This window comes from Solanum verrucosum, unplaced genomic scaffold (genome assembly GCF_900185275.1).
Source record: "Solanum verrucosum unplaced genomic scaffold, falcon-dt-bn FXZP01000032.1, whole genome shotgun sequence".
In the NCBI taxonomy this organism is placed as follows: domain Eukaryota; kingdom Viridiplantae; phylum Streptophyta; class Magnoliopsida; order Solanales; family Solanaceae; genus Solanum; species Solanum verrucosum.
Window position 1 is genome coordinate 193176 of NW_026020569.1, and position 24194 is coordinate 217369.

The 24194-nt window shown below is 35.3% G+C and overlaps 4 protein-coding genes across 6 annotated transcripts in view; 2 read left to right on the plus strand and 2 right to left on the minus strand.

Annotated features, from left to right (window-relative positions):
• The window catches only part of LOC125810780 (geraniol 8-hydroxylase-like), a 74618-nt gene that overhangs the window by 34672 nt on the left and 15752 nt on the right, over positions 1-24194 (plus strand). The window lies entirely within an intron of this gene.
• On the plus strand, positions 3499-11757 carry LOC125810790 (serine/threonine-protein kinase SRK2I-like). Of its 3 annotated transcripts, none has more exons than XM_049490278.1 (9): positions 3499-4024; positions 5772-5846; positions 5928-6029; positions 6112-6165; positions 6258-6350; positions 6480-6572; positions 7894-7998; positions 8087-8185; positions 11203-11757. In XM_049490278.1, the coding sequence occupies exons 1-9, from the start codon at positions 3857-3859 to the stop codon at positions 11599-11601; spliced, it is 1188 nt and encodes a 395-aa protein (XP_049346235.1). In that variant the 5' UTR covers positions 3499-3856; the 3' UTR covers positions 11602-11757. The 3 variants fall into 3 exon arrangements, with proteins under 3 accessions (XP_049346235.1, XP_049346237.1, XP_049346236.1); XM_049490280.1 differs by lacking the exon at positions 11203-11757 and adding an exon at positions 8639-9157 and having other exon boundaries at positions 3509-4024; XM_049490279.1 differs by lacking the exon at positions 3499-4024 and adding an exon at positions 5588-5690.
• Positions 12558-16913, minus strand: LOC125810761 (probable disease resistance protein At5g66900). Its single transcript, XM_049490248.1, has 5 exons — positions 16164-16913; positions 15210-15604; positions 14618-15000; positions 13968-14176; positions 12558-13854 (listed from the first exon to the last, which is right to left on the minus strand). Exons 1-5 carry the CDS (start codon positions 16876-16878, stop codon positions 13022-13024), a joined length of 2535 nt encoding a protein of 844 aa, XP_049346205.1. The 5' UTR covers positions 16879-16913; the 3' UTR covers positions 12558-13021.
• On the minus strand, positions 20468-22244 carry LOC125810961 (reticulon-like protein B13). The gene is made up of 5 exons (XM_049490460.1): positions 22175-22244; positions 22039-22098; positions 21487-21673; positions 20783-20994; positions 20468-20670 (listed from the first exon to the last, which is right to left on the minus strand). The coding sequence occupies exons 1-5, from the start codon at positions 22242-22244 to the stop codon at positions 20468-20470; spliced, it is 732 nt and encodes a 243-aa protein (XP_049346417.1).

Genomic DNA, 24194 nt, shown 5'->3' on the forward strand with positions numbered 1-24194 from the left:
TAGACCTATTAGTAATACATCATACAATACCAAGTAGGAGGTATAACTAATCCATGGATTAGTTATACACAGGCCCAAATTCCTATCAAATATAGTACTAAATAATACCTTACATAATACATGAACTATTTCTTCTAATGCAGCCTACCAAACGACCCCTTAAGTGTAAATCAGGACTGAAACGGTTGGACAAAATGAAGATTGTTTCTCATATGATAAGACACGGTACAAGTCGGGGCTTAGACTTTTTCAACAGCATTCAAAGTAACTCTAAACAATATGCAAAACGAAGGATAACTAAAGAAGTATCTATCTAGCTTAAACTTAAAGCTCAATCCAAAATTTCAAATCCGTTGAGGTTTGATGCACAACCAATTCATTGTTCTGCCTTTATAAAATGTGTAGTAATTAAGTAGTTATGGTACAACGATTCTCGTGAAGCTGGGAAAGTGAAACTGTTCTTTCAACTTCTCATCGCATTTATCCTCTCATCAAATGGATCCTCTTCAAGGTAAATAAATTAGAAAACAGTGAGTCAATCAGAGCAGAGCAGAAATTCCAAAAATAGAAACTGATGATGCAACACACAACTAAACATGGCAATGAACCCTTGCACAAATAGCAAAGTCCACTCTATAACAACAACAACAACATACTCAGCGTAGTCCCACAAATGTCCAATATATAATTCGTCTTAAAAACAATAGGCGTTAATAGATGTCAATGTCATTCAGCTGTACAGAGAGCGAATGTGCTTATCTTCAGTTCCTTGTTTGGCCTAGCTGGATATAACCTAGTTGAAGGGTCTGATTAGAGCTTATGCTTCTTTCAACTTATCTAGGGCACAAGCACAAGAAAATGATTACTATTTCATCATTTAACCGGCCGGATATATAGCTATCACTCTATCCAGGAAAACTCCAGTCCGAAACAACACATTTTTCCTCCTTGGAAAGAATAACATGCTCTGTACCTGATACACCAGCTGGACGACCAACATAGCTTCTCGTAGAATCAACAGCTAATGCGAGCCACACATTAGCAAAGTACCTAAGCAACTATTGGTTTGACTACACTGAATGCTACTGCAGGATTTTGAAAATGATTTATTCCCAGTAAGTTTGAACTGCTTTTCACAAGGATTACTACAGGAGGATGATAAGAACAACTAAATGTGGGGGAGTAGAAGCAATCATGCCTGTACTTTAGCTTCACGCGCGTTTGGTTGTAGACTTGTGTAATAAGAAGAAGTTAATTAGCAGGAGCTGAAGTAAAGAGTAATTTCCCTTGTTGGTTAGGAAGGACGACAAAAGTAACAAAAAATGACTATATATCATCAAGTTATTTTGCTTAATGCATTCCCAAATTCTCTAAATAAAGCCGGACTATATATGGCAATTCAGTCCTACTGTACCAATAAATTTCACAAGATCATCATCAGAGAGCTGGAAGGGAACAATAATTCCTGAATTATGCTGCTTTTCCTTTCTCTTGGGTACTTCATCTGAATCTATATAGCGAGTAAAGGCAGATTTAAGAAATGTAGCTAACGCTGTTGACAAATAATTCTAGGAACATACACAACAACCCTTTACAATTTGAAATAAAGCAGCTGCAAGAATAAACACTATCACCGATCGGATCGATATCTAGAGATTAAGCAAGTTCTTAGCATTTTGGCGAGGCTATAAACAAATTAAAGCTGCTGCGTTAACAGACATAACATTGTCCAAGTACCTTCATCCTCCTCCTGCTTCCGCCACTTTTCAGAAAAGCTGTTATTTTGTAAATCATTCGTAACTGGACAAGTTTCACAAAGAATCGCTTTTTTTGCCCGACAAATCATCAATTATTCAAAAATCCTCCTCGCGTTTCCAAATTTGGGCTTGCTGAGGAAAGAACTCGGCCAGACTTGATTGCTCCATCTTTCCAACGCAAGTCAAAGAAGCTCACTCGCTAAAATAGTGCATTAAAATTATTTTTACCTATCATTTTTTTCAGATTTATATAATACTAAAGAGTCTACGATAAAAGGATATTTTAATTAACTATGTAGACAGAAACAAATGTGGGATAAATACACCTGCCAAAAGATCGATAAGCCTCTTGTCCACACACAATAGCTTTGCTATTTTACCAATATTGTCGAACGTAACAAACTTATATGTTATAGTAATATATATAGAAAATAGTAGATGAAGCTACTGAAAAAATACACAACTTCAAAGCTTGACTAATATTTAGACAGAGTTCTAGGTGACCTAACCTTTCTGCTATGACTCACCATTGCTCTTCCTAATTTTCAATTGTTCACATTGGATTTGGAAAATGAAAAATCAATCAAAAGCTATTATATCTTGAAAACTAAAAGTTGTTATTTGAAGTCATCCACACTAACAATAAAATGATTTCACTTTCACACGTCTAATCGATAATTCATGGCGCTGAGGAGGTAATAATCAAGAAAAGAATTCACATATATCAGCAATCTCAACGTCAACAAAACAAAAAATAATAATTTCTCATTCGATAAACAAGTCTGATCCAAGGTTTCTCAGGAGAATTTTAAAAACTTAAATTTATTTTGATATTTAAATAATTTAAATTCACGTTAAAAAATTTCACTCATGACATACAGTAATTTCTAACAATAACATCAACAAATGTAGAGACTGAGCATAATATGCCTCTTTAACTCAAAACGAAGGTCACCTCAAAATGCACCATAATATGCATTTAGTTGTCATATAAAACCATACTTGAAACAAATTTTGAATATTGTTTGCATGTTGTGATTCATTTGATTTCCTCTAATCACCCTCAAGCACAATTGATCCAAGCTTGCAGGAATCTTGATGCTAGTGACGATATCGATCGTGACCTTAATACGGAGCTGAAACTGCTAACTAGGATGAATGGGCCAACTACTAACTAAATGCCCTCAAATTCGTGTACGAAACCGTGCTGGTACAATACCATTGAAGAGGGAAATCCCGGTATGACTTGCCTAGCTAGTGTTTCCTAGCTGACTATACTAAATGAATTTCCGTTGTCCATCCCCAATCTTACGTAGGAAGAGTCGAAATTTTTATTAAGAAAACTTTAAATATTAAAAAAACAAAGTAAAAAAAGATTCAACATATATCATATATACATAAAAAACAAATACTCAATAATAATCAAATATAAATAATATAATACTTCATAATAGAAAATTTTCAAACCCCCTCAGCCCTTACTAGCTCTATCCCGATCCCTATTACACAAAACTGACCAACAGAAAGCGCAAAAATTAATATAAAAAGAAAAAAGAGATAAAAGAAAGAGACAAAAGTGGGGTAAATACAAGGAACATCTATTCAGTTGCTATCGCAACTAGCAAATAAAAACAATTTTTAATGGATAGGATTTCCTCAAACGACGTCGTTCCCAGCGTCCATCTTATCAAAACGACGGCGTTCTATTCTTCTCTTACCAACTTCTCATTACTTTCTTCTTCATCAATCCATTTCAACTGTTGCAGAGAGAGAGAAAGAGATTATAAATAATTAAATAAACAGAAGATATTTTCATTACTTTGCCGACCATACATAAAAAATATCTTTCCCCAAAAACTTCATTACCGGAAAAAGGTCAAAAAGTACGAAAAAACCACCGCCTTTCTCCTCCATTCCTTCACATATACCTTCTTATCTGAGGCTAAAATTGACTTATCACTCCTCGGTTCTCTGTGTTGGTTGGTCAACCCGTAATCTTCAGCTCCGATCACCAGTTCCGGTAACTGGTAGCCATTTGTGAGAAAGCTCTGGGATGTGAATCGAGCTTAGTTTGAGTTGAATCCGAGGTAGCAAACGAAATGGATCGAGGTCCGGGACCGTGTATGGATATGCCGATCATGCACGATAGTGACCGGTACGATTTTGTCAGAGATATCGGGTCGGGTAACTTTGGCGTTGCGAGGTTGATGACAGATAAGCAGACTAAAGAGCTAGTTGCTGTCAAGTATATCGAAAGAGGCGATAAGGTTAGGTCCCTCTGTAAAATTTGGATTTATAGAAATAATTTTATCTGCTCTTGGTAAGATATTTTTGTGCAATCAATGTTTCTGGTGTAAATTTGGGTTGTATTCTTTCTTTGCAAACCTTGCCTAGATAATCAGATTAATGCAAGTTTGGTCGGTTCGTTTTATATAGGAAGTTCTAAATTATAGTATACTTTAGTGCAGATGAACATTGAGAATAGTGGTACTCTGCACTTGTAATCTTAGATCTGCCTTTAATAAATTGTGAATGTTAAATGAGGTCGTTCATTGGTGGGAGTTTCCGGAACTACTTTTTAGCAGATTTATTTATAGCAGGATAGTTGTGACAAATTCGTTGAACTCTTTAACAGAGTAAGAACATTGATCATTTACTGCTGTTTCGGGTAGCTATCAAATTGGTTATCTAAAAGAGGCTGATTTAGCTTCAACTTTGTATTCTGGTAGGTGTAGTAACATGTACCACTTGGTAATTTTTTGTACACTGGGTGCTAATCAATTTACTGCTCTAACTGTCTGGGAAAGGTTCTGCTTTGAGAAATCTTCTGTCTGGTTTGTCAAGAAAAGTACACCTGGACTTAACTCAATTCCAGAAGCTATAACTCAAGAGGTGAAAATTGTGCAAGATGATACAAAGAGACTACAACTCATACCACAATAAATACTAGGTGATTTCTTCCTATTTGTCCAAGTTCTGATAGACAGAGTTACCCAATACATGTGTTTGTGTGAGGTCGCAGGTACCTTGTGGAATTAGTCGAGGTGCACGCAAGTTGGCATGACATCTGTTATAGAAAAAAAGAGACTACAACTCATACCCCTCAAGTTCTCAACAACTGTGAGACTTTATGACACTGATCCCCACGCCTAGGACTAAATAACTGGAGCGCAAGTAATGTAAATGTCAGTCCAGCATTGAATATCAAACATCATAGATGAGTCTGGCTCTGGTTCCATGTTCAAAAATTGGACTTAACTCAACAAGAGAAGTTAGTGCAAGAGATGAGGATAGAACAAAACCATATAGAGAGACTGTAACTCACACCCACAAATGGTTGGGCCTCTAATATGGTTTGAGCATATTTAGACAATAAGTGCGTATGGAACCCTCATACTCATATTTGTGAATATATTAGACATTCCCATATGTAGATAATCTGAGGAATGGACAGTATTACAGTAAAGTTATTGCAGTAAAATAAGTTATTCCAGTGGATTTTTAGATGCAAAATGTATTAACTGTAATTGTGGCGTATGGTCTTCCAGGCTGTATTCATGCATTTCTATTTAGGTATTACTGGTTAACTGTAATCATGTGCCTACAGCCATGTTTTGCCTTAAGTTACTTATGCTTTAACATGTTTATATTCTTTCTTGACCTGCAGTTACTATAATATGTGTTTCTACAACCAAAAAGATCTATTTGATATTTCTAATCATATGTTTTGCTCTTTATGCAAAATAATTGCAACAAAATAACAATAATGAAATAAATAAACAAATAAAACTATAAGTATTGATGAAACTTTGTATTGGATTGTACTCCAATGCTTAAATGTGACATGGTCTACTACTTGCAATTGTATACCTTTTAATGGAGCAATTGCTAGTCTCTCCCTTCGACACATTAGATGAAAGGATCAATTCAACAGTATGATGACAAGTTAGTTGTGGATATTATATCAGCTCCATATAACACTGCTCATTTCTTCTCCCATCTTCTGGCTTGCAGATAGATGAAAACGTTCAGCGGGAGATAATCAATCACAGGTCCCTGAGGCATCCTAACATAATTAGGTTCAAAGAGGTTTGCTATTGACTACCCCTTTAGATCCTAGATAGGTGGTTATACATGTATGACTGGTTTTTGCTTGAAATTTTACTCTAGGTGATTCTGACGCCAACTCATCTTGCTATTGTGATGGAGTATGCATCTGGTGGGGAGCTTTTTGAGAGAATTTCTAATGCAGGGCGCTTCAATGAGGATGAGGTATTTCATCTGCTAATATTATAAGACACTGTGGTTACAGCTGTGCGAGATTTATGAGGTTACATAATCTCTTCCTGCACAGGCTCGCTTCTTCTTCCAGCAACTTATATCTGGTGTCAGCTACTGTCACTCCATGGTAAGGACTTCCCTGAAATATTTTCTCAGTTTATTAAATGTGGAGATCTTGGAAATTTATTCAGCATGTTTGTGTTCTATTTCTTCTTGAAGCAAGTATGTCATCGGGACTTGAAGCTGGAAAATACATTGCTTGATGGAAGCCCTGCTCCTCGGCTAAAAATTTGTGATTTTGGGTATTCCAAGGTAATTGGTCCACCCCATCATTAGCCACTGACAGGACCATCTAGGTGGTCTGAATTCTATACAAAGATACATATACAACTGTATACATGTATTCCCCGGTTTCTTAATCATGACTTGCACTTTTTGCAGTCTGCTCTGCTGCATTCACAGCCAAAATCAACTGTGGGAACTCCTGCTTATATTGCACCAGAAGTTCTGTTGAGGAAAGAATATGATGGCAAGGTAAATTGGTTTAATGCGTCAGTACTGTTACTTCATGTAACAAAGTATTAACAGCAAGTACCAATAATTTTTGTTGTGGAATCGTCTTTTCTGATGCATATGAATCCTTCTTGCACTTCTGAATTGGGCTTTTATTTGACTGACATTTACTTGTTGTCTTGTCTGGAATGTCCAGCTGAGTATGCTTCTTGTCCGCCAAAAGAGGGCAGATGGTTTTCGTGATGAACAGAGGCATAAGTGGATTCAGTAGATTACTTTACTTGACCCCCCTTCCATTAGTGTGCTCCAAAAAGGAGGAGCAAATAGGATAGGAGTGTGCACAGGTTCGCCATTGGACTCTTGCCCACCAAAAAAAGAAAAGAAAAGAAGAATGAATAGATTATGAAATTTAAGCCATCTTAAAGGTGCCTAAGGGAGCTTATAAAACTACATATCTGGGTGACTGAAATATAAAGAAAGCTGAAACTAATTAAAGGAGCATTTGTGGCCCATTTCGCTTGAGGCCGCATTATGTTGGGGTAAGCAATCTTGTATTTCCAGCTGTCTAGGTTCATATCCTTTTTGGGGTTTTGACCTCATCTCCACACAATAGCTAGTCCAGTCCTGTTATTTGTAGTTATGCTATATACGTAAAGCGAGGTTCAAGAAGTTGGGAGATTCTGTTCAGAAAAATGAATCACAGTTATAAATTCAGAAACAAAACCTTGCTATTTCTGAACCTAAGTTCCAAGGGACGAGAGTCTGTTAGCGCTGGCCATTTGGACAACCACTAATGTTGGTTCCTCTTAACCAGCCTTGTCAAAATGTAACATAAAAATTAGACCTTGTGTGTGTTTATATAGTGAAGGGATGCTGCGTTTCTGATGGAGGAGAAGTGGAAGGACGAACACTTCTATTGCAGAGAAGTCACAAAACAAAGTAATGTAACTAGAATCTACCTCAACTTTCTCTGTAACTAGCTTATGTAGGTTTGTGATGGCTTAAATAGTAAAGGATATTTCTGTTGACGGATTTAAGGTATCTGGTGGGTTTTACTTTATAAAGCAAGTTACAAGGGAATTTGTTTATATTCTAGTTATGAAATTTTGTTTTGTGACTTCTGGCTATAAAAGATTAGTTTGGTTACCATCCATGAATTTTACCCTCAACCATGGCCTTGTAACATATGAAGTCAAGTCTTTTTTCTTTCGAGGATGTTAACACCTCATTCTAAGTACATCTTTAATTTGTATTTTGATGTGTTGAGTACTTGCTGTTTATCAATTATGGTTACTTACTTTCGCACTTTACAGGAGAATATCACTGATTGTTTTTATTTCAGATTGCAGATGTCTGGTCGTGTGGAGTGACATTGTATGTCATGTTAATGGGTGCTTACCCTTTTGAGGATCCTGATGAACCAAAAGATTTTCGGAAGACGATCAATGTACATCTTTATCATTGTCATGATTTTGTTCCAATTTCTTGTGGATTTTTTATTACAATAAAATTTAATCTACTTTTTTGCTACACAGAGAATCCTGAGCGTGCAGTATTCTGTTCCTGAGAACATTCAGATATCTGAGGAATGTCGCCACTTAATCTCACGGATCTTTGTTGGAGATCCGGCACAGGTTAGTGAGGTTTTAAGAGTAATCAGTACACAGAAGTGAGTAGATGGAGTTTTGGAATGTTTCTATTGTGATTGCTTTTGGACTTCAATTATGATCTGAACCAATCTTGCCTATTGTTGTAGTTGCTGACCACCATCCAATTACATTGTATTTAAGGCATCTCTTTAAATATGATATTCCAAGTTCCTTCTTATACAGACCTGTTTGACTGGCAGGAGGTTGAAGAATGTAATTTGACTAGTGTATTGTACTTGTAATAGTAGGAAATACATACACTAGTTATAGGAACTTAAACTGGGAAGAAGAGAACAATAGCCAGAATTTTATAGTTTCTTTAGGTGTGAAAAACATTTTGAGATATTTGCAAAAAGGGTGTTACATAGTAGTCTTGAAGATAATATAGATTGTAGTTGTCACTTATGCTTAAGTTATCTTCCTTTGCACATGGCACAGAGGATCACAATGCCTGAAATCAGAAATCATGTATGGTTTTTAAAGAATCTTCCAGCGGACTTAATAGACGATAAGATGATTAGTGACCAGTTTGAAGAACCCGAGCAACCAATGCAGAGCATTGATACGATCATGCAAATAATCTCGGAGGCAACAGTACCACCAATTGGCTTGTATAACTTGGAAATGATGGACGATGACATGGACGACTTGGATTCAGAGCCTGATCTTGATATTGATAGCAGCGGGGAGATCATATATGCAATGTGAGTGCATGCCATGCTTGTGAAAAGGAAGTTGTATCTGCAATCTTACGAGAACATTTGTGGACTTGTTGGTGTGCAAAGCTTAAGAGATTGTTGAATGCTTAGTAACAAGAACATGGGGGTATTTACAATGTTTGTAATTAGTCAAGTTCTTATCCTGGAAGGGGCTTTTAGTCTACCCATGAATTATTTCTTCTATCAGCATAGGAGGAATTGGCTGAAAAAGTAATGGAGTTTCCATACTTGAGTTCATTATCTTTTTATAATGTCATACAGTGTTGTTATGTTGTAATTCTTGTACTTTCCTTATATGCATTTGTGTCAAACAAATCATGTGCTCTTTCTGGTTTTTGTAAGTTAAGATGCTTATAGTATTAGGGCTTGTGTAGGACTATGTTTGTTAGCACAAAATTTCCTCTGTATAGTTCTTAACTAATCCTTCTGGTTGATTTTATATTTCCTTAGTAGTAAAGTGCGTTTTCCCTATAATGGTCAAGTGACATCGCAAGTCTTAAGGCAGCTTTTATCGTAAGGTTGTACCATGAGGTGTGTTGGTAGAAGAAATTATTGGAGGAGCAGAAAGAACCAGCACTTGATCTTTCTCCTGAAGCAGCTTCAATTTCTGTTTCAATTCATGAAGTGGGACTTCAAATCCAACCATAGAATCAGAAACTTGAGGCATACTAGAACCATTCATCCACCCTGAAGAACCACTAGAATTTGTAAATACAATACTACTCCCGGATCTCCTCCAGTATGTTGCGATTTTCAATAACATTAACCCGAGTCGATTTACTATCCCTAAGCAGCTGAAATATACCGTCTACCTGGCAGACCTTCATTAGTGAATTTTCCAACTTTCCTGGAGTAATTCCACTTCAAAGGGTCGTAGCTTTTAATCTTGGAACACTTGAGGACTAGGTCTTCACCTTTCATCAACCGCTTCTTAAACATGTCTATTTCTTCATTTCGGCCGTCTAGGGCCTTGCTTAGCCTCCAATGTCATCGAATACTGGTTTGATGTTAATTAATGTCTGCTTCAAGCTGAGGAATTTTGAACGGAAAGTGGCGTTGTTTATGCCAACATTAATAACTGCTTTGAGGAGTTGGTCGAAGACTAGACCCAAAGCAGCTCCTCCCAAGAGGGCTGCTGCCATTGCTACGTAACACTGCAAAATGGATTATTTTGGGGAAAGTCTTGGTGAAGTATAGCAGTAGGTCGTCTTCTAGATATTAAGGCATAGATTGGTGAGAAAGATTTTGGAAAAGAGATAGCAATTGGTCGGAAGTTTCCAACTCAATTGGTCCAGTAAAAATCTTCCTTCTTTTTCCATTTGCGCTCCCTTGAGTTTCTTTGATGTGTACATGATACTCCTCTATTTCCATTTAGCTATTTTTACTTTTTAATTTTTTCTTAAAAAATACTCCCTTTGTTTGAAAAAAATTGGCCTAGTTTGACTTGGAACGGAGTTTAAGAAAAGAAAGAAAACTTTTTAATCTTGTGGTTTAAAATTAAAATAATGTCAAATGTACCAAAATACCCTTAAATCTTGTGGTTTTAAATATGTCACGTCGAAAGTTGAAGTTAAAGTGTTGCCAAAAAAGGAAAGACGTCATTCTTTTTTAAACAGACTAAAAAGGAAACTAGGTCATTCTTTTTGAAACGGAGGGAGTATCTATTTTTATATTTAGTAAATTGAAAAGAGAAATAGTGAGTCACATAATGGAAGTGATGAAATAAGTCATTGATGTATTTGATTTAAAAAAATATAGATAAATAACTTATCTGTAAAAATAATTAAAATGTCTTTGAAATTATTCATATATATAAAAAAAGTTATTACCCAACATTTTTAACAGTATAAAACCAACTCAAAACACAAATAATAGCATTCACCTAAGTCAAAACTCAAGTTAGTTTGTGTTATCATTCAATTTAGCATACAAAAAGATTAGAAAAAATTATGACCTGATCCAAGTTTGCCTATTGTTGTAGTTGCCGACCACCATCCAATTACATTGTATTTAAGGCATCTCTTTAAACATGTTGTCCCAAGTTCCTTCTTATACAGACGTGTTTGACTGGCATGAAGTTGAAGAATATAATTTGACTAGTGCATTATACTTGTAATAGAAGGAAATACATACACTAGTTATAGGAACTTAAACTGGGAAGAAGAGAACAATAGCCAAACATTTTGAGATATTGCAAAAAGGGTGCTACATATAGTCTTTGAAGATAATATAGATTGTAGTTGTCACTTATGCTTAAGTCATCTTCCCTTGCACATGGCACAGAGGATCACAATGCCTGAAATCAGAAATCATGTATGGTTTTTGAAGAATCTTCCGGCGGACTTAATAGATGATAAGATGATTAGTGACCAGTTTGAAGAACCCGATCAGCCAATGCAGAGCATAGATACAATCATGCAAATAATCTCAGAGGCAACAGTACCACCAATTGGCTTGCATAACTTGGAAATGATGGACGATGACATGGATGGCTTGGATTCAGAGCCTGATCTTGATATTGATAGCAGTGGGGAGATCATATATGCAATGCGAGTGCATGCCATGCTTGTGAAAAGGAAGTTGTATGTGCAATCTTACGAGACTGGACTTGTTGGTGTGCAAGGCTTAGAGATTGTTGAATGCTCAGTAACAAGAACATGGGGGTATTTACAATGTTTGTAATTAGTCAAGTTCTTATCCTGGAAGGGGCTTTTAGTCCACCCATGAATTATTTCTTCTATCAGCATAGGAGGAATTGGCTGAAAAAGTAATGGAGTTTCCATACTTGAGTTCATAATCTTTTTATAATGTCATACAGTGTTGTTATGTTGTAATTCTTGTAATTTCCTTATATGCATTTGTGTCAAACAAATCATGTGCTCTTTCTGGTTTTTGTAAGTTAAGATGCTTTTAGTGTTAGGGCTTGTGTATGACTATGTTTGTTAGCACAAAATTTCCTCCGTATAGTTCTAACTAATCCTTCGTTGATTTTATATTTCCTTAGTAGTAATGTGCATTTTCCCTATAATGGTCAAGTGACATCGAAAGTCTTAAGACAGCTTTTATCGTAAGGTTGTACCATGAGGTGTGTTGGTACAAGAAATTATTGGAGGTAATGATCCTCGAGGAGCACAACAGCAAAAAGCCTCAATTCAAAACTAAGTTTGGGTTGATTAATAGAATTCTCACTTCATTTAAGTCAGACTCAGTTCAAGAAATTTATGTTGCATTTCTCTTGGAAAACAATCTATAACTACACAATCAAATACAGCGAGAAATCAGCCCCATGGAAGGTTCTTTGCTAATGAATTCGATCTTCCTTTCAACTAAGAAGCATATGTTTTACATGCATAAATAAGAATACATCAGGGTCCAAAGCCCTATCCAAATTCAATAAAAATCAATATATAGGTTCCTTTTGAGCCCTACTAATGTATTGTATAGTATTATATTGTATCATATCCATAATTTAAATGAACCTATAAGAAAAGTAGAATAAGAGGTAGAACAATTATGAAGAGGTAGGGTAAGGATAAAAAAAATGGAATTATTAAATAATAAGTAAAGACAAAATGAGAAAAGAATATTAAGCTAATGACGCAATCACACCAATTGATATTTTCATTATTGCCTAACAATGGATTAAATAATACAATACGATATAATATAATTTATAAGTAATATAATCAAAACAAGCATTATATTTAAACTAAAAATACAACACAACATAATGAATAACAACCATCCAAACAAGGTGTAAAGTTTAAACTTACATCAGTCTGTTTGTGCTACTAGCTTTTCCGCATTCCAACTCTAGTGACAGCTCCTAATAACCAATATTGAGCTGCATCTTTCCAAATTCACTGGAAACAGTGTTAGATGAAATTATTATAACCTTCACCTTTGGCTACTCTCACCTCGTTTTGTTCTAGTCCGGAAGTCGCCTCAAGTAACATTCATCACTTGGCACTGTTGATCAAGTTATTCCAGTGTTTACTTTGCACTATCCACCCAATTTCAAGTTATTCCAGTGTTTGCTTTGCACTATCCACCCATATTCAAGTTCCACCAAAGTGAGTGCTCCAGCAGCATCTCAGATAAATTATGATCTATGCAGCAAATTCAAATTGACATGTTCCTCCATCACAGTGATTCTCAGATTCTTCAGATGTTCCTTAACGGAATCCCATTTATAGGATGTTTCTTCATCACATACAACATCTTCCAACTTTACTAGTTTTTGCAGAGAATCGGGCAGCTCATCAATACCCAGGGAACTTCCCATGCAAAGAGTCTGTAAAGAACAGAGTTGATCCATTTCCAATGGCAAGTTATCCATAGCCACACAATCATATACATCAAGAAATTTTAATTTATTAAGTTTTACTATAGACTTTGGCAACTCAGCCAATTTTGTGCAAGAATGAAGCCTTAGTACTTCCAAATTTGTCAACCTCCCAACCTCTTCTGGAAGGGCAACCAGTTCGTGACAATAACAGATGCTGAGCCTTTTAAGATCAACAAGATCACATGTTTCAGTTGGCACTTTTGTTAAATCGCTGCAGTACTCGATATTCATCTCAACGAGTTTTGGCCACATGTAAGGCATCTTGGCAGCAGAGTTCTCAAATGCCTCCCCAATTTCACACATGTTCAGGGAGATTTTGCGCAAATTTGGTAGCTGCAGATTGGCTGTGAAAATGGATGTAACAGAGATGCGTTCCAGGTTGATTCTCTTAAGATTCAGCAGAGAACAAAGCTGAAAGTTATTCAAATTGGCTGGGAAGAAACCATTGTTTGTCACAACCAGTGTTTTCAATTGGCTCATCTGCTTTATAAAAGGGGGTAAGTTGTAGGTCCTTGTTTCAAAGTTCAACACAAGTACTTCAACTTTAGGAAATCGCACATCATCCCAGTTAGAGGAGAAATCTTCATCTGCAATTCGGATTCATGATGTGGTAATTAAATTGCAGAGACAAGATGAAGCAAATTTACAGAAGACATCTCAATATTTGACCGAAAAGGAGGAGAAGGGATGGATAACAAACCTGTGACAATAGACAAAACCTCCGCTTGAAGTGGTTGAAGTCTTTGTTCAAACCACCAAGGAAAGTCATTCCCCTTGATGTTGATATATATTCTCATTCTCTCTTCTACCGGCTTCTCATCACACTGGTGGATGACCAGTTCTCTCAGCATATCATGCTGCTGTATGTAATGCAAGTTATGTAAGCCAAGAACTACTCGTGCATCCTGTCTGTGAATCAGCATGAACTAAGTTTAAATCAGATATTCGAGAAGGAATCTATTCAAGGATATCTGCTAAATTGATAAGTTCAACGATCCGAGACACAGAAGAAGTTGAGTATACACCAAAAAGGTGGAACCAGGATAAAATGACGCCAGCCACTGTAATGTTCTACTGGTGGAACTCTATGAGTTACTATTATTCTTATCTCATGAAATTTACTGTAATAATTTTCTCCAAAATAATTTAGAAGGTGGAAAAGAATTTTCATGGCTTCAGCACATTATATATTGATGCACACAAACAGATAGTCAGCAAATGTGTACATGTGACCGTCTAACTCTGTTGCTTCTTTGTTTCTCCCGGCTCAACATTTTTCGAGTTTGGTTCCACGTAATATGAAGTAGCAAACACAACACAGTTGCAAGACGAAATTGAAGCCAGTTATACCTTGCAAGGGCGAGATTAACCAGGTTTTGTGAAGAAAGTTCAAGGAAGATGGCCATTGCAGTGATGCCGTCTTCATCTAGATTGTATCGTTCCACCCACATATCCAAAAGAGTAGCAGGATGAATTCTATGATCTTCAGGAAATGATCCTAAATCAAGGTAGCAGTCTCTTAATGTAGTTGTTTCTCTGCTGTAAAGAGCTTTTTCATCCAAGGCATCAATGCTGGCTTGCAAAGAACGAAGCAGATCATTCTCAGTAGGGAAGAGAATTTGCCTTTTAGACTGCATCATTACTCTGTCAAACCATGTCACCTCAGACTTGCCACACAATGAACGGCCTACAACTCTAAGAGCCAGTGGAAAACCACCACAACTTCTCACCACCTGCCATTGCATGCCATCATTTAGATCCACAAAGCAGAGAAATTTATAAAATTATATGAATTTGGGAACTGTATTATTTTAGCAAAGATGCATTTTCACTCTCTAACGTTTCTAGGACATGCACAATAGAGTCTTACATATACATTTCACATGTATTCATAACTAAAGAATTAGTCAAAAGACCTTTGTAAACGAAGATAGCCTTTTACCTTATGAACAAGATCAAGTCGCACATCAGGGCTGCCATCTTTAAAAGCTGAAATGCAGAAGAGATCCTTTGCATCCTCCTCGCTCAAAAGATTTAATTTATATGTATCAAATTTTGGGAACACAGATCTCGAAGTGACCAAAATCTTAAAATCAGGTATCTGTAATTTAAGATGATCGATGACGAACTCTGATTCAGACCAAACATCATCCAGCACCAGTAATATTGGTTGAGGAGTAATTCTCCCAAGGAAGTTATTGAGTTGGCAGATTGCATCATGCTCAGTAGCAAACTCTGGGACCCTGTAGCCTTTCTTCTCAAAGATTTCCCCAACAATGCGTTTGATGTTTGGTGTTTTGGTAACAGTGACAAAAAAGATGTTGTCGCTGTATGTGGCTATAAAGAGACAATTAGATCAAATATGCTGAAAATCAGCAAGAAGCTTAATATAACATAAGAACATGATACAGCATTAATATCAATTAGTCTTGCCATAATTTCAATAATCTGCATAGCCAATAAGTGGAATCGCAAAAAGAGAATATACTATATTTCTCCTTTTATGGGGTCAGCAAGCTAGTCTTTAAGTATGAAGGGCTTTCTTCTACACACATCAGAAGCAACCCAGAACACAATCTATGTTTTCGTTGCCTAACAAGAAAACACAACCTTATGTTCGTGTGAAGTATTTTTGGTTCCTATCATCCTATGCAATCATAAGACTAAAACACATACATCAAAATTCAACTGATAAACAGACATAGTAAGAATCGATAAAGTCAAAAGGAAATTAATCCAGGCAGCGTTTAAGTTCATGTGATTCGAAGACAAACAAGAGAATTAGCTAACTGAAGTTACAAAGACATGCTTCTTACAAACTAGAAAGGACTAATTTAACAGCAATAACAGCGTAAGTTACTAACATTTAACATGGCAAACAATAAATAAACATTACCTTTGATATCATCCTCTTGACAAAGCTTTGCTGCCAAAGTAGTTTTTCCACAGCCAGGAGGAGCAGAAAGAACCAGCACTTTATCTTTCTCCTGAAGCAGCTTCAATTTCTGTTTCAATTCATGAAGTGGGACTTCAAATCCAACCATAGAATCAGAAACTTGAGGCACATCAGACAATCCTGAAAACCCAAAACTAGAACCATTCATCCACCCAGAAGAACCACTAGAATTTGTAAATCCAATACTACTCCCGGATCTCGTCAATGAAACATTCCTCACCATCGAGTGAATCTCCTCCAATATCTTGCCATTTTCGTTAACCTTAACCAGAATCTGTTTAGTATCCCTAACCACCTGAATTAAACCATGTATCTGGCAGAACTTCACTAGTGAATAATCCAACTTCGTCAGTTTCCTGGAGTAACTCCACCTCTTCAAAGGGTCGCAGCGTTTAATCTTGGAACACTTGAGGACTAGCTCTTCACCTTTCATCAACTGCTTCTTAAACATGTCTATTTCTTCATCTCGGCCGTCTAGGACCTTGCTTAGCCTCTCAATGTCATCGAATACTGGTTTGATGCAGTTTAATGTCTCTTTCAAGCTGAGGAATTTGGAACGGAAAGTAAGGATGTGTATACCAACATCAATAACTGATTTGAGGAGTAGGTCGAAGACTGGACCCAAAGCAGCTCCTCCCAAGAGAGCTGCTGCCATTGCTACGTAACACTGCAAAATGGATTATTTTGGGGAAAGTCTTGGTGAGGCGAGTGAAGTATTGCAGTAGGTCGTCTTGTAGATATTATGGCATTCATTGGTGAGAATGATTTTGGAAAAGAGATGGCAATTGGTCGGAAGTTTCCGACTCAATTGACTTTTGAGGTCGTCGGGTACAAATCTTCCTTCTTTTTCCATTTGCTCCCTTGAGTTTCTTCGATGGGTACATGATACTCCATCCATTTCAATTTAGCTATTTTTACTTTACTTCTTAAATTTTTTCAAAAAAAATATTTATTTTTATATTTAGTAAATTGAAAAGAAAAAAATAAGTCAGTAAATTGAAGGTGATGAAATAATTAATAACCTCAGAATTGGAGTATAAGAATTTGTACCAAACCACTTAATTTTTTTCCTAAAGCATAAGGGACCAAAAGCAATTTAAACCAATATAGAAAGTGATTTGACACGTTATTTAACACTCCCTCTATTCTATGTTAAGTAAATTGACGTGACAATACAACCCTATTAAGAAAATTATTCAAAACATAATTTACATCATATTTTTTTGCTAATGTCCTTTTGTTAAATTATTATTATTATAAATATAAGTGATAAATAATGTAATTTATCTCCTAAAACATATAAAACTTAATTAATAAAAAATGGCAAATATGAAACTTATTTTGAACAATAATAAAAATATCAAAAATTCACGGAAAAATTAAGACTTGATATCCAATTAGATTAACTCTAATGATTGGCAACAATGCGGAAGAGCTACCATTGCGTCACGGATCCACCATGTAGACAATTGTTAATTATTACACTTACAACAAAGTGGAGGATTATACTGGTGTAGTATCAAATTTACTTGTGCAAATTCTACTACGTATATTAGAGGAGTGGATACAATTTGAGGTATCAGCATGTCTGCTTGTGATTTTTTTTATTAGCTGAGGGTATTGTGGTAAATTCAACCTGTTGTCCCACCTTCTGCTTACTCCTCGTGGTTGTGTGTCCTTGGGTTTATTGTGTGGGACTCCATGTCTGCTTTCCACGAATCTTCGTCTATTGAAAAGGAAAAAGGCGGAGCTATTTCTCTTCAATCTTTTCAATTACTCTTCAATTTCAAGGTAATTTTTTCTTCTTTCCCTGCCTTCCTATTCATTTTTTTTAGATCTGATTTCTTGTGATAAGTTTTTTTCCCTTCACATTCGGTTCTCTTCAGAGCTTCATCGCATTTGGCTGAGCCGATTTATAAAGCTTTGGTTTTAGATTTAGTTTTATGGGGTGATGAAGTTTGAATTTGAGAAGACGCAATAAAAAATAAAACGAACTAAACTTCAATGTTGAGACACAACCCCCAACTAATTAGAGTTCTGCCAGTTAAGTGTTTTCCTAAAAATAATAAATAGGTAGATTGTTAAGTAGAAATTGTCATCAGTTACCAAAGCGGTGGTCCACATAGTAACCTTTGTATTTAACGATATCTATTCAAAGACTAATATTAGGATTAAATTAGAATACATTTTGTTAAGCCACCACAACTTGGCTATTTATATATGTAAAGGGAAGGAAAAGACACATTTTGCTTTTGATTAGCCATAGTTTTGAGGAGGTTGTATGAACATATAGGGAAAAGAATTACCGTTGTGCCTTTTAGGCAAGCTTCGTGTGATGAGTTTTGTACCTGAAACTTCCAGGTAAAAGATTAACAATTCAACTAATTCCATAAGCATTCATTGGAAGATTTGATAGTATAGATCATTTACAATTGCTAATTTAGTGATATAACAAGAAATTAATAACAAAAGAGATTTGTAAATAAGATATGAACTACCCCCGAGTTATGGGGGAAATTCGGATGCTAAGCTTGCCCTGTCTACCGTATCGTCGGGATGGTACCTCGTTTCCTTATTCATCGTCAACCATTGCTTGATGTCTGCCTCTGCAATCAAGCGTTCCGCTGCAACCCACAGACACAAGTATGTGATAAACATGTGCATCGAGGTTGGAGCATATAGGCTGGCTCACACTTGGTGTCCTTCAGAACGAACATTTAAATTTGTATTCCTGCAGTCCAATGTTGTTAGTGTCATTTTCCTATATGTATTGCTTCATTATTGATGCTCTTCTTATTTTAACGTAATTCCAATGAGAAGTAGTATTTGTTTTGCTTAAAGAGGCTGAAGTGTCCATTCCTTCCATGATCAAGTGATTTTAACTACTACCAGGCATCCTCCCACTTTCATCCATCTTTATTACGTTATGTTTCCATCACAATCAAAATGCATCAGTATAATCCTTGCACTAACAAAATTCTATTTGAATCTATCTAATTCTCAGCTCATCGATCAGTTTAATGCATATGCACCTATAAAAGGAATAAGTGTGTTTTATGTTCGCATAGTTTGATTGTTATATTAATTCCTCCTGTTCACATAAAAGACATTTTTGTTACACTTGAAAATTATGACTTACCTGGCTAAAATTTTGGATTCATATCGATGGGCACTTGATTGAGTAATTTCCAAGTTTGTTTTTTCTTTTACAAAATTAGAAGTGGCTAAATAGATGGTTCATCTGTATATGTATGATGCCACCTAATTACACTCCTCTCTTTTCTAAAAGAGAGTAGATTATACATGTTAAGATCTGTTGTATTTATTTAATTCCACTCTTAGTAATTGTGATGACATTTTCTCTGTGTAGCATACCAAAAATGAAGAGGCATAACACTTGAAGAGGCTTTCCAGAAGAGGCCCTACTACTAAAGTAATTCCGCATGACAAGTTTCCGTTTCATTGTTAGAATGAATTTTTTTCCAGTTTAGAGAATATTAGTTCATTCACAGATGTATACGTGGTTATAGTGTCATTGTGTTATTTGGCAACTCTTCCTCTCTATGAGGGGAAAACTCAAATAACCATATTGGTTCCTTCAGAGATGTATAATTAATAACATTCAAGTAGCATGAGGTGGTTATAGTGTCACAATTATGTTATTGGCAAAATTGATGTATTTAAGCTATCATACATTTTTTAAGGAATTGTATCTTATTGACATAATTAATCATGTTTGCTGTAAATATGTTGAGATCTTTTTGTTTGAGATTTCATTCTCAATGTATGATTAGTTAACATTAGTTGAAGGAAAAGTTTCTTCGTTCAAAAGTAACTGCCATTCTAAACAAGTATAAATAAGAACTGTGTCGCAAAGCTCGGAGGATATCAGTACGATCCTCTATTACTTGTCAACACATGCTTATTTGATATGTTTTAGTAATAAACATCTTATCTGGAATCAACTTTCCCCTTTAAAAGCCAATCTTATCACTTGGAAAGTGAAATTGCACTCTCTACTTAGTTTAGTGACTTAATTTATGCAAATAACACTTAATGCAACAGCCAAAAATCATTTGGAAACACGCTTGTCACAGAAGTATTACGGGCCAATATTATCTAGTCTAGTTACAAGCGTAAGCAGACGAGAACTCCAATCCTATATGGTGATCATTTGTAAAAACCTTGAAATCAATTTATTATTACTAATAATAACCAAGTAAAAATATACTAATATATACCGACTACTCGTTTTTTTTCTTCTTCTGCTGCAGCTTGCTCTTCATTTTCTTCACCCTCTCGGCAATGGTGCGGTAATACATGTGACATCTCTCCGTCACCGCGCTGTTATATATGTGGCATCGGACCCTTACTCGCTGCCCCAAGTCCTTAATCCTGTCTTCATATTTCACATATACAACTGGTACAGTCAGCCCCACCACAATCCCTGCATTACCAGATATACTCCTTAAACCCACACACTTATATAGTACTAAAACATAAGTAGGTAAATTAGTAGACTGAGTTAATCATCATCATATAAGTAGTGTAGTAATTACCAATGTAGAGAAGCGTAAGTAAATCAAAGTAACTTGCCACAACCGAAAGCAATTCCAAAGAAGCTAGAGTCCCCGCAAAGACGAACCACTCTCTCTTGGTACTCACGCTAAACAGAAACCTCAGGCTATTCTCAACCGATTCACGAAATTTGGTTCCTGCTTCCACAACTGATTCATCGCTTATGTACATCCTTGACATGTCTAGGGGATCTCTGCAAAAATGTATCACCACATTATTAGCTGATTCTCATGTTCATATATATATAAGAGGCGAAAACACTCTTCTCTATTGGTATCATTCAAATGGTAAGATAGGCCTGATTGAAGGATAAAAGTGAAATAAAAATAATGACACTCTTTAGGAATATCAACATAGCGCTAAGAGCCTGATGCGTTAGTTTCACAATGACCAATAATACTGAAATAGAGCAGTACTATTTTTGATTTTTTGTCACTTCATCACTTTATAATAACTGCACTTCACCCCTGAACAATTGACTTTACTTATGTTTTACCTATATATGTGTTTAGAGTGGGTACTGAGGCTTAGTCATTTTATTGTTACCAAAGAGTAGTAGTATTGCAGTTTTATTTATTTATCATAGCGAAAAAAGTTTAACTTACTACTAAATCCCACATAACATAAAGCATTTATGTTAAAAAGAGAAAATAAAGAAATCTTAGCTGCTTAAGCGGTAGCTTACTTTCCCAAGAGCATATGTATGTTACCCCATAAAAAGGTGAAAGCGATCACGAACATGGCGATCCATGAAAACAGCGTTATAAAGGTTAATCCATAGACTTCAAGTGCCAGCCATATCGCTGTAGCTGCTAATAGTGCAACAACACTATAACTCTTCCTCTTCCATAAAATTACATCTCTGATTATATCTGAAAATATATATAACATTCATCTTAATTAGCGACTTCCGAGGTGGAAAAAAAGAAGAAGGTGAAGGACAGAGGGCTAGGTAGGCTTTAGCATATGTTTTTGGCCAAAACATAAATATGTTGCGCGAAAAATTCATTAATTATATACAAAAATTAAATTCAGAGCCAAATTACTAACCAAGAATATGATGCAGAAATTGTAGTTAATATAATTCCTGGATTCTCAAATATTATATAAAATGCTAGTGTTATCATCTTCAACATGTAAGACACTGGAATAAAGCTTTAACAAAAAGAGATTTAGTTGAAATCAGATTAAAATAACCTGAAATTACACAGGAAATATGAAGTGATGGACTATAAACCTGTACTAGTTTTGCCAACATCAGGTGTTGGAGAGGCTGTTGAAGTCTGCAGGTTGGACTCTGCAAAGAAACCAAAAAAATACGTAGTACTGTATTAGAGAAAAAGGCACAATTCAAGCGATCGAATTATATTAACCTGAATGGTTTTCAAGTTGAGGAGTTGGTGAAGGTGGGGGAGAATCTGTTGAAGTAGTAGTACTCTGCATATTGAAGGCTGGAATTGTTAAGAGGAATTGGACAAATGTGAAGGTCAATTTTTAAAGAGTCAGGCAGGCATTCGAGATAAACACATAACAACAGATGTGAAGGAAACGTGGAGGGCATGCAGGGATTGTTATCTCAATGGGCTGCTTCTAAGTAAATGTCGTAAGAATGGCCTGGCTAGCTATATTGAGGAAATGTTATCGAGAAAAAAAAAACCAAGATAACTGAAAAATGGATACTACCTTTAGTCCATAATAACTGATATAGTTACGACTTTTTTTCTTATTTTTAAGAGATAATTAATAAAGTAATAGTGAAAAATATTTTTTTTAATTTTGTCCTTAAATATTTTTCTTAAAAAATGCGTCCTACTCCAATAATTTACGCTTAATTTGAATGAAGGGAGTAATTTTTAGTGTGGAGTTAAAATGACTCAGTCATGACATGTTTGAATATATGATTATTCTTCAATTACAAACCTTAAAACTGGCTATTCGTGAACTTTCCCCATATATGTCATGCAAGGATATTTTGGGCCTGATAAAAGCCCCAGTCCGTAGCACAAATGGTTTTCCAACTCCTAGAGGCCTGTACACATCCCAAAGCTACGTCAAGACTCGAGATGTTTTGAAAATATAATTACGTGTGTTTGCTAGAGTTTTTTGGAATAATATTCTTAACAAAAACAGCTAAGAGTTCTTTTTTAAAGTCCGCTGATATTCTTTTCGTCCCATATTAGTTGATCATTTGCTTATATCAAGAAATCATAAATAAAAAGATAATTTATTAATTTATCCCTTAAAAAGCTTCTTGGAAATTTTACAAACAAACGTGGGCATTTTCAAAAAAAAAAATTAAAAAATTGCAAGGGTAATATAGAAAAAATTTATTAATGCTTTCTTGATTTAGTAAAATAAACAAATAATATAAAACAACTATTTTTAGTAAGATGTAGCAAAGAATGTGAAGGCAAAAGAATTTCTTGCACCCAAGTGGTACAATGCAAAATTCCACAAAACTCCAAGTGGAACTTTTTTTCCAAGTGGTACATTGCAAAATTCCACAACCTCAAGTGGAAATCCAAGAAAACGTCGATGACTTTGTCAATGGTATGCCCACATGATGGCCCTTCCAATTGCAACTTAAAACAAATAGTGAGTATCCAACTTGCTTTGATCGTACTTATTAATTTCCTTTAATTTGTTCTTTGGGACTCAAAAAATAGCAAGTAACTTTGATGTAAAGGAGCAATAAAATTGAAAAATGTCATTTATTATCTCTCATTTGTACGCTAAACCTTTTATAATTCGATACTTTAATGCGTAAAGGAAACGAAGACGTGTATTATATCCACATACCTAATAATGAAGAATTACATCAATTTGTTAGTACATGAAATGAAAATTAACCTGACATTAAAAAAGTTATTATAAATAAATTATAATAAAAATGTAAGGGGTAATATTATACATTATAGAAAATATCAATGTTATGAGATAAAATTTAAGAGGAGATCTCTGATTATTATCCCTTAAAACAAAATCAAAGAGAATAATCCTCAACTTAAAACATTATACTATAAGGAAAAGGAAAAGGCACGTCTTCCTTCCTTTTTACCGTGATTTTTTTGTTTTTTTTTCCTCCTTTGTTTTTGCTCCATTTTATTTGTTATATATTTGAATTTATGTCACCCTTATCAATTTTATTTTGTATTATATTATTTATATTAAGAATAAAATATGAAGAAAATATTAAAAATAATAATAATTTATTTTTTAAAATAATGAACAAGTGCTTACTCTAATTTCTCTCTTTCCACTTTATTTTTCTACCTCTCTTTTCCCTTTTTTATTTTAAATTATTTTTTCGAAAAAGGTATTTGGGGTGCCCCCTAAATTGGAAGCATGGCGGTGGGAAAAACCTTTTCCGTGTGGCACCCAACTCCTATACAA